The 9,877-nt window shown below is 71.0% G+C and overlaps 2 protein-coding genes across 10 annotated transcripts; both read left to right on the top strand.

The window, feature by feature from the left end:
* The first annotated feature begins 92 nt into the window (after positions 1 to 92).
* Positions 93 to 8,215, top strand: LOC141735316 (ubiquitin-like protein NEDD8). 9 transcript variants are annotated; one of them, XM_074567954.1, is made up of 13 exons: positions 94 to 249; positions 1,255 to 1,426; positions 2,238 to 2,348; positions 2,453 to 2,554; positions 5,030 to 5,140; positions 5,398 to 5,497; positions 5,702 to 5,738; positions 5,828 to 5,883; positions 5,978 to 6,033; positions 6,325 to 6,370; positions 6,994 to 7,041; positions 7,526 to 7,608; positions 7,939 to 8,215. In XM_074567954.1, exons 1-13 carry the CDS (start codon positions 230 to 232, stop codon positions 8,128 to 8,130), a joined length of 1,134 nt encoding a protein of 377 aa, XP_074424055.1. In that variant the 5' UTR covers positions 94 to 229; the 3' UTR covers positions 8,131 to 8,215. The 9 variants fall into 9 exon arrangements, 5 of the variants coding, with proteins under 5 accessions (XP_074424056.1, XP_074424057.1, XP_074424055.1 ...); XR_012584681.1 differs by lacking the exon at positions 5,978 to 6,033 and having other exon boundaries at positions 93 to 249; positions 7,939 to 7,958; XM_074567955.1 differs by lacking the exons at positions 5,398 to 5,497; positions 5,702 to 5,738; positions 5,978 to 6,033 and having other exon boundaries at positions 93 to 249.
* Positions 8,216 to 8,574: 359 nt separating this feature from the next.
* Positions 8,575 to 9,847, top strand: IPO4 (importin 4). Its single transcript, XM_074567889.1, has 5 exons — positions 8,575 to 8,685; positions 8,784 to 8,870; positions 8,984 to 9,063; positions 9,146 to 9,187; positions 9,679 to 9,847. The coding sequence occupies exons 1-5, from the start codon at positions 8,617 to 8,619 to the stop codon at positions 9,845 to 9,847; spliced, it is 447 nt and encodes a 148-aa protein (XP_074423990.1). The 5' UTR covers positions 8,575 to 8,616.
* The last annotated feature ends 30 nt before the right edge of the window (positions 9,848 to 9,877 follow it).

Raw genomic sequence — 9,877 nt, 5'->3', positions numbered from 1 at the left:
CCGGAAGCGGCGTCACGAAGGGGCGCGCGGCGGCCAATGGGGGAGAGCGGCGGGGTGTGGGGGGGGGGGGCGGGTCCCAGGCCCGCGCGTGTGCGCGCTGACGTCGCTTCCGGCGCGGCGGGCGCGCGGCGGGCGCCGGCGGGTTCCCGGTGCGGCCTCGCGCGGGGCTGGGGGGGGGGGGCGGGGCGGGCCTACCTCCCCGTCGCCCCGGAAGTGACGCCACCGCGACATGGCCGGAAAGGACGTGAGGTGAGCGGCGCGGGAGGGGCCGCGGGGGGGGAGGAGGGCGGGAGGGGGGGCGGGGCTACGGACCCCGGGGGGCGGGGTCACAGGCAGGGGGCGGGGCTACGGAGGGGTGGGCGGGGGCTACGGAGCGGGGGCGGGGCTAAAAGCCTCGGGGGCGGGGCTAAGGGGCTGTGGGCGGGGCTAAGGCTATGGGGAGGAGGCTGTGGGCGGGGCTACGGGGCTGTGGGGTGGGTCCGTGGGCGGGGCTACAGGGCTGTGGGCGGGGCTATGGGGTTGTGGGCGGGGCTAAGTCTGTGGGGTGGGTCCGTGGGCGGGGCTACGGGTCTGTGGGCGGGGCTGTGGGGTTGTGGGCGGGGCTAAGGTTATGGGGAGGAGGCTGTGGGCGGGGCTACGGGGCTGTGGGCGGGGCTACGGCTGTGGGGTGTGTATGTGGGCGGGGCTAAGGCTCTGTGGGCGGGGCTACAGGGCTGTGGGCGGGGCTAAGGCGGTGGGGTGGGTCCGTGGGTGGAGCTAAGGGGTTGTGGGCGGGGCTAAGGCCATGGGGAGGAGGCTGTGGGCGGGGCTACGGGGCTGTGGGCGGGGCTAAAGGGCTGTGGGTGGGGCTAAGGCTGTGGGGTGGGTCCGTGGGCGGGGCTACGGGTCTGTGGGCGGGGCTGTGGGGTTGTGGGCGGGGCTAAGGCCATGGGGAGGAGGCTGTGGGCGGGGCTACGAGTCTGTGGGCGGGGCTACAGGTCTGTGGGCGGGGCTAAAGGGCTGTGGGCGGGGCTAAGGCTATGGGGAGGAGGCTGTGGGCGGGGCTACGGCTGTGGGGTGTGTCTGTGGGCGGGGCTACGGCTCTGTGGGCGGGGCTAAGGCGGTGGGGTGGGTCCGTGGGTGGGGCTAAGGGGTTGTGGGCGGGGCTAAGGCTATGGGGAAGAGGCTGTGGGCGGGGCTACGGGGCTGTGGGCGGGGTTTAGTGCCCCGGGGGGCGGAGCCTGGCCCTGACCCCGCCCCCCCCCCCCCCCGCAGCCCGGCGGTGGCCCTGCGCCTGTCGATGGCGGCCGCCTGGCGGGTGGTGCGGGGGCGCAGCCCGGCCCGGTTCCCCCGGGTGCTGGCGCTGCTGGAGGCCGTGGGGCGGGCGGCCCCCGGCGCCCTCCACTTCCGCCACGCCGCCCGCCTGCGCCTGGGCCTGCAGGCCGCCGTGAGTAACGCCCCCCTCCCCCCCCCAGCACCCTGGCGGCACAAGATGGCCGCCGGGCAGCCCCTGTCCCTCCCAAGATGGCCGCCGCCCCGCCTTGGTGTCCCAAGATGGCCGCCGGGCAGCCCCTGTCCCTCCCAAGATGGCCGCCGCCCCGCCTTGGTGTCCCAAGATGACCGCCGGGCAGCCCCTGCCTCTCCCAAGATGGCCGCCGCCCCGCCCTGCCCCGCCTTGGTGTCCCAAGATGGCCGCCGGGCAGCCCCTGTCTCTCCCAAGATGGCCGCCGCCTCATCCCGCCCCGCCTTGGTGTCCTAAGATGGCCGCCGGGCAGCCCTTGTCCTTCCCAAGATGGCCGCCACCCCGCCCCGCCCCACGTTGGTGTCCTAAGATGGCCGCCGGGCAGCCCCTGTCCCTCCCAAGATGGCCGCCGCCCCGCCCTGCCCCGCCTTGGTGTCCCAAGATGGCCGCCACCCCGCCCCTGCCGCACCCAAGATGGCCCCGCCCGCCCTGACATGCCCAAGGTGGCCGTTCCCCCCCTTCCCATCATCCCCCGGGACCGGCGGCCATCTTGCCCAGGTTCCCCGCGCTGGCAGCCATCTTCCCATGATCCCCCGGGGCTGGCGGCCATCTTGTCGGGCCTGGCAGCCACCTTCCCATGATCCCCCGGGGCCGGTGGCCATCTTGCCGAGGTTCCCCGCGCTGGCAGCCATGTTCCCATGATCCCCCGGGGCCGGCGGCCATCTTGCCGAGGTTCCCCGCGCTGGCAGCCATCTTCCCATCATCCCCCGGGGCCGGCGGCCATCTTTGCCGGCAGGTGGTGGTGCACATGCTGCAGGAGGCCCGGCCCGCCGGGAAGATCCTGGACGCCATCGACACCTTCTTCCCCGAGGAGGAGGTGGCGGCGGGGGGCGGCCACGGCCCGGCCGTGAGTGACCTCGTTGGGGGGGGTGTGGGTGGGGGGGGGGCGGGGGGGGGGGGTCCCAGGGGTGGCCTCACGCCTCCCTCCCCTCCCCCCTCCCCCCTCGGCAGAGCCCCCGGGACCTGGCCATGGTGGGGGAGGCGCAGGAGAGCTTCCGCGAGATGGTGCTGGGGCTGTTGGCCGACCCCCGCCGGCGGGACGCCTACCTGCAGGTACCGCCCCAGTACCTCCCAGTGCCCTCCCAGTACGGACCGGTCCCCTCCCGGTATCCCCGCTGCCCTCCCAGTACAGCCCAGTCCCCTCCCAGTATCTCTAGTGCCCTCCCAGTACAGCCCAGTCCCCTCCCAGTGTCCCCAGTGCTCTCCCAGTACAGCCCAGTCCCCTTCCAGTGTCCCCAGTGTGCTCCCAGTATAGCCCAGCATGGACCAGAGCCCTTCAGTGCCCTCCCAGTACAGCCTGGTCCCCTCCCAGTGCCTCCCAGTGCTCTCCCAGTACAGCCCAGTCCACTCCCAGTGCCTCCCAGTGCTCTCCCAGTACAGCCCAGTACGGACCAGAGCCCCTCAGTGCTCTCCCAGTACAGCCCAGTCCCCTCCCAGTGTCCCCAGTGCCCTCCCAGTACAGCCCAGTCCCCTCCCAGCGCCTCCCAGTACAGCCCAGTCCCCTCCCAGTGCCCTCCCAGTATGGACCAGGGCCTCCCCATGCTCTCCCAGTACAGCCCAGTCCCCTCCCAGTGTCCCCAGTGCCCTCCCAGTACAGCCCAGTCCCCTCCCAGTGTCCCCAGTGCTCTCCCAGTACAGCCCAGTCTCCTCCCAGTGCCCTCCCAGTACAGACCAGTCCCCTCCCAGTATCCCCGCTGCCCTCCCAGTACAGCTCAGTCCCCTCCCAGTGTCCCCAGTGTGCTCCCAGTATAGCCCAGCATGGACCAGAGCCCTTCAGTGCCCTCCCAGTACAGCCCAGTCCCCTCCCAGTATCCCCGCTGCCCTCCCAGTACAACCCAGTCCCCTCCCAGTGCCCTCCCAGTATGGACCGGTCCCCTCCCAGTATCCCCGCTGCCCTCCCAGTACAGCCCAGTCCCCTCCCAGTACGGACCAGTCCCCTCCCAGTATCCCCGCTGCCCTCCCAGTACAGCCCAGTCCCCTCCCAGTATCTCCAATGCCCTCCCAGTACAGCCCAGTCCTCTCCCAGTGTCCCCAGTGCTCTCCCAGTACAGCCCAGTCCACTCCCAGTGTCTCCAGTGCTCTCCCAGTGCAGTCCAGTCCCCTCCCAGGGCCTCCCAGTGCCCTCCCAGTACAGCCCAGTCCCCTCCCAGTGTGCCCAGTGCCCTCCCAGTATAGCCCAGTACGGACCACAGCCTCCCCGTGCCCTCCCAGTACAGCCCAGTCTCCTCCCAGTATCCACAGTGGCCTGTCAGTACAGCCCAGTACAGCCCAGAACCCCTCAGTGCCCTCCCAGTACAGCCCAGTACAGCCCAGAACCCCTCAGTGCCCTCCCAGTACAGCCCAGTACAGACCAGAGCCCCCCAATGGCCTCCCAGTACAGACCAGTACAGACCAGAGCCCCCCAGTGCCCTCCCAGTACAGCCCAGTGCCCTCCCAGTGCCCTCCCAGTATGGACCAGGGCCTCCCGGTGCCCTCCCAGTACATCCCAGTTCCCTCCCAGTGCCTCCCAGTACATTCCAGTACGGACCATGGCCTCCCAGTGCCATCCCAGTGGTCTTCCAGTACATCCCAGCACAGACCAAGGCCCCCCAGTGCCCTCCCAGTACAACCCAGTCCCCTCCCAGTGCCCCCAGTGCCCTCCCAGTACGGACCAGGGCCTCCCGGTGCTCTCCCAGTACATCCCAGTCCCCTCCCAGTGCCTCCCAGTGCTCTCCCAGTACAGCCCAGTCCCCTCCCAGTGTCCCCAGTGCCCTCCCAGTACAGCCCAGTACAGACCAGGGCCTCCCGGTGTCCTCCCAGTCCATCCCAGTCCCCTCCCAGTGCCCCCAGTGCCCTCCCCATATGGACCAGGGCCTCCCAGTGCTCTCCCAGTCCATCCCAGTGCCTCCCAGTGCCTCCCAGTACCCCCCTGGACCCCCAGTCCCTCTCGACGGGTCCGGGCTTCCTTGGGGAACGTCTCCCAGTGCATCCCAGTCCCTCCCAGTTCCCTCCCAGGTCCTCCCAGCGTGTCCCGGTGCCCACCCGTCCCCTCCCAGTCCCATCCCAGTACACACCAGTAAACTCCCAGTCCCTCCCAGTTGCCTCAAGTCCCTCCCAGTTGCCCCTCCCACGCCCTAAATCCTTCCTGGTTGCCCCTCCACTCCTCCCAGTCCCTCCCAGTCCCCTCCCAGTCCCCTCCAAGTCCCTCCCAGTGCGCACCAGTCCCCTCCCAGTTCTCCTTCCCGCCTCCTAAATCCCTCCCAGTCCCTCCCAGTTGCCCCTCCCACCTCCTAAATCCCTCCCAGTTGCCCCTCCACTCCTCCCAGTCCCTCCCAGTCCCCTCCAATCCCCTCCCAGTCCCTCCCAGTCCCTCCCAGTCCCTCCCAGTGCGCACCAGTCCCCTCCCAGTCGCCCTTCCCACCCCCTAAATCCCTCCCAGTGCCCCCCAATCCCCTCCCCGTCCCTCCCAGTGCTCCCCAGTCCCTCCCTCCCAGTTCCCCCCCCCCCCCCCCCTTCCCAGTGCCTCCCAGTAGCTCCCAGTCCGCGCAGGGCCCGGTGCGGGAGGAGTACGGGGAGCCGTTCCTGGAGGCGCTGGAGCGGCTCTTCCACGAGTGCCTGGAGCGGCTGGAGAGCGCCCTGCCCCCCCCCGACCTGCGCCAGGTGGGCGGGGCCTGGGGGGGGATGGGCGTGGCCCCGGAGCGGGCGGGGCCCGGGGGGGGAGGAGGGGCGGGGCTTAATCCATCCCTTCCCCCCCCCCCCCATATCCCAGGGGGAAGCGTGAATGGAGAGCGTGGGAAAAAGCCCCGGGGGGAGGGGGGCGGGGCTTAGGGAGAGGGCGGGGCTGCGCGCCAAGGGGGGCGTGGCCTGGGTTAGGCCCCGCCCACACCCCCCCCCCCCAATCCCCAATCCCCTTCCAGCTGCAGGAGGTGGTTTGGAGCCACGCCCCCCCGGGGCCCCGCCCCCCCGATCTACCAATCCTGAGCCGGTACCTGGCCGACCTGGGCCACGCCCACTGCGGTAGGCGGGGCTTGAGGCCCGGGGGGGGGCGGGGCTTGGCCGGAGGGGGGGGGCGGGGGTTTCGTGACAAGGGGGCGGGGTTTCGTGACAAGGGGGCGGGGTTTAGCGCGGAGGGCGGGGGGCTTCGGGAGGGGGCGTGGCCCTCCCGAGCCCCGCCCAACCCTAAGGCCCACCCCCTCCCCCCCCGCCCCCGCCCCCACCCAGGCCACGTGCCCCGCCCCCTGCAGGACCCGCCCACCCGGTGAGTAGCCCCGCCCCCTCCGCCCCACCCCTTAAGCCCCGCCTCCTCCCCCCTCACGTCATTAACATAACGGCCCCGCCCCCTTCCAGGCTGAGGCCACGCCCAGGATTCCGGAGGCTCCTCCCCCTCCGGGCCCCGCCCTTGGGTGAGTTTATCCCCCCCCCCCCCCCCCCAAAAAAAAAGGGTGTCCTGGCCCCGCCCTCACCCCCACCCCCACCCCTCCCCCCCCCCCCCCGCAGAGTTTGTCGATGACGTCATCAGTGACGCCGAGGACGACGCTTTCCCGCGCAGAAAGGTGGGGGGGGGGGGGGAGGGGAGGGGGCGCTAATTAAGGGGGCAGATAATTAGCGATCCGGGGGGGGGGGGGGGTGTAATTGGGGGAGGGTAAAGGTGTCCCGGGGCGAGCGCGTGGGGGTAATTAAGGGTGCCGGGGGGGGGGGGTTAATTAGAGGTTTGAGGGGGGTAATTAAGGGTCTGGGGGGGGGGGTGTGTGGTTAATTAGGCGAAGGGGGGGGGGTAATTAGCGATGAGACGGGTTAATTGGGGGCGGGGAGGGCGTTCATCCCCCTTTTCCTTCCTCTTCCAGATCCGGGCCCTGCCCCGCTCCCGCCGCGCCCTTCCCCCCCCCTCCGGTGAGTGCCCCCCGCTCTTAATTACCCCCCTCCCACGTTAATTACCCCCTGCCGGGCCCCTGCCAAATAGGGAGCCATTGCGCTCGCCCCCCCCTGCCAGATTGTGTGCCTGACTCCCTCCCCCCCCCCCCCATCCCCACCGGCGCCACCCCATTGGTCCGCGCCGCCCGCGCTCGCACGCCATTGGTCCGCCCGTTGGAAGCGGGGGGGGGGGGAGGGTGTTTCCGCGGGCCACCAATCGCGGGGCGGGCCCTGCGCGCTGATTGGCTGATTGAAACACGTGGAGGCGGCGGTGGAACCACAACTCCCGGCAGCCCCCGCGGCGGGCGGGCGCCGCCATTTTGTCTTCCCGCCGCCTGAGGGGAAAAGGGGGGGGGTGTGGAAGGAAGTGACGTCGCGGGCGGAGCTGAGGGGGGAGGCGTCATTTCCGCTTCCGGGCGAGGGGAGAGGAGCCGGGGCGGCCACGATGCTCATCAAAGTGAAGGTGGGGCGCGGGGTAGGCCTCGCCGCGGGGCATTTTGGGATGGGGGGGGGGGGGGGTGTGTGCGGGGGGGGGGGGATGTCCCGGGGCATTGTGGGATCGGGGGCTCTGACGGCCTCAAACCCCCCCCGCCCCCCAAAAGACGCTGACGGGGAAAGAGATCGAGATCGACATCGAGCCCACGGACAAGGTAGGAGGCCCCGCCCCCTTTTTTTTGGGGGGGGGGGGGGGGAGGCCCCGCCCCCCCCCCCCCCCCCCCCAGCGCCGTCCCGGTTTCCCATGATGCTCTGGGGCAACAAACCGGCGGGGGGGGGGGGAGGGTATTGGTATCCTGGCCCCCCCCCCCCCCCCCCCAAGGCAGGGAAGGGCTGTGTCCCATTGAGGAGCTCCTCCAGCATCCCATAATTCCCCTGGGGGGGGGGGGGGGCGGTCCTCCATCCCATAATGCCCTGGGGGGGGGGTCTTTGTCCATCCTTTGCATCCCATAATACCCTGGGGGGGGGGGTGTCTTTGTCCGTCCTGCCGTGCCCCGGGGGGGGTCCCTCCCCCGTCCCGCTGTGCCCCGGGGGGGGGGGGGGGGGTGGGGGGGTGTGTGTGTGTGTCCGTCCCCCCCCCCATACCGTGGGGGGGGGGGGGGCTGTCCCCCCCCCATGCCGCGGTGCCCCCCGGGGCAGGTGGAGCGGATCAAGGAGCGGGTGGAGGAGAAGGAGGGGATCCCCCCCCAGCAGCAGCGCCTCATCTACAGCGGCAAGCAGATGTGAGGGGGCGGGGCCTCGGCGGGGGGGGGCGGGGCCTGGAGGGGGGGCGGGGGCCTGGAAGGGGCGGGGCCATCGATGGGGAGAAGGGGGAGGGGGACGGGGCTGTAGATGGGAGAAAGGGGGGGGGCCCTTTAAGGAGAGGGGGGGCGTGGTTTGTGGAGGGGGCGGGGCTTGGGAGGGAGGGGGCGTGCTCTCAGCGGGGGCTCTTGGGGGCGCGGCTGAAGGGGCGGGTGGGGGGGTGGCTACAGGGAAGGGGCGGTGGCTACAGGGAAGGGGCGTGGCCCTTTACCCCCCCCTTTTCTCCCCCCCCCCCCCCCTCCCCGGGCCAGGAACGACGAGAAGACGGCGGCCGACTACAAGATCCAGGGGGGCTCCGTCCTCCACCTGGTGCTGGCCCTGCGGGGGGGCGGGGCCCCGCGGTGAGGGGGCGGGGCTCCCGCCGGGCCACGCCCCTCTCCCTCGGACCCTCCCCCCGCGGGGGCCGACCCCGCCCCCTTCCTCCTCGCCCCGCCCCCCTCTGAGGCGGCGCTTTTTCTCTCCCCTTCTCCCCCCCTCCCACTCCCCCAGCACGAACCGATTATTTAATAAAGTTCATTGGTGATGTCACGCTGGTGGCCTGTGATGTCATTTTGGGGGGGGGGGGGGGGTGACGTTGCCCCTTTTAAGAGCGCTGCGTTGCCCCTTTAAGAGCGCGGCGTTGCCCCTTTAAGAGCGCGGCGTTGTCCCTTTAAGAGCGCGGCGTTGCCCCTTTAAGAGCGCGGCGTTGCCCCTTTAAGAGCGCGGCGTTGCCCTTTTAAGACCGCGGCGTTGCCCTTTTAAGGCCGTACGTTGCCTTTTTAATCTGCGGCGTTGCCCTTTTAAGACACGTGGCGGTCCCCGCCGCGTCGAGCATTGCGGCGTCGCCCCTTTAAGAGCCGAAGACCAACGAGTGGCGGGTCCTCCGGGCCGCCTAGAAAGGCCCTTTAAGCCCTTCCTTTTCCTTTCCCGCCGCCATCTTGAAAGCCAAGATGGCGGCGCCCGACCTGGAGCGGCTCCTCGCCGCGCTGCTGGAGCCCGACAGCGCCGTCATCCGCCGGGTAACGGACCCGCGGCGGAGCCGGGGAGGGCGGGGGGACACACGGGGTACCGGGCGCGTCTTTAACCGCTTATTCCCCCCCTTCCCCGCCTTTCTTAGGCCACCGCCGGCCTCCGCGAGGCCTTCGCCGACCCTCAGACCCCCGCCCGCCTCGGCCTCCTCCTCACCGCCGCCCCTCAGCCTCAGGTGCGCCCCCCCCCCCCCCCGCTAAAACCTCCCCGTTTTGGCGAGGGGGGGGGGTGTCTCCGGTACCGGGGACCCCCCCGCGGCTGTTATTAACCCTTTCCGTCCCTCCCCAGGTGCGGCAGTTGGCCGCGGTGCTGCTGAGGCGGCGGCTGCTGGGGAAATGGCGGGGGCTGGAGCCCGACCTGCGCCTCAGGTCGGTCCCGGGGGGGTGGGGGCCTCAAAGGTGTGTGGGGGGGGGCAATAACCCCCCCCCCCTTAATCCCCCCCCCCCGCAGGCTCCCGGCGATGGTGGCTGAAGCGTTGGAGCAGGAGCCGGAGTGAGTCTTGGCGGGGGGGGGGGGGGGGGGGTGCGGGAAACCCCGATAACGGGGGTTTTTTTGTGTCCCCCCCCACAAAAAATACGTTTCCCCCCCCCCCCCCCAAATAACGACGGGTTTTGGCCTGACCCCCACCTCCCCCCCCCCACCCCCGCCAAGCGCCGTTTGTCCCCAGCGACGGCGCTTTCGGGGGGTGTGTGTGTCCCCCCCCCCAAAATACTGTTTTTTGGCCCAATAACGGCGGGTTTTTGCCCCAAAAATAGCGGTTTCGGGGGGGTTGGGGGGGGGGCGGGTATGTCCTATCCCCCCCCCCCCCCCAAAATAGCGGCGGGGTTCGCTTTCTGTCCCCTCCCCCCCCAAAACGGTCCCATCCCCCCCCCCAAAACGTCCCTTTTCCTCCCGATAACGGGGGGGTTTTGGGTTTTTTTTTAAGGGGGGGGGGAATAACCTCGGTTTGTTGCCCCCCCCCCCCCTTTGTCCCCCCCCCCCAGGCACGCGGTGCGGGTGGCCCTGGCCCAGCTGGGGGCTCTGCTGCTGCGCCGGGGGGGGGTCGGCGCCTGGGGGCCCCTCGGCTCCTGGTTGCAGGCGGCCGCCGGCGACCCCCGGCCCCCCCGGCAGGAGGTAAGGCGTGACCCCCCCCCCCCCCAAAAAATAAATTAGTGGCCAATTAGGCAATTAGTGGCCATTCCC

Source organism: Larus michahellis, chromosome 30 (assembly GCF_964199755.1).
Source record: "Larus michahellis chromosome 30, bLarMic1.1, whole genome shotgun sequence".
Taxonomy (NCBI): Eukaryota; Metazoa; Chordata; class Aves; order Charadriiformes; family Laridae; genus Larus; species Larus michahellis.
This window is presented reverse-complemented; position numbering and strand designations above follow the sequence as displayed.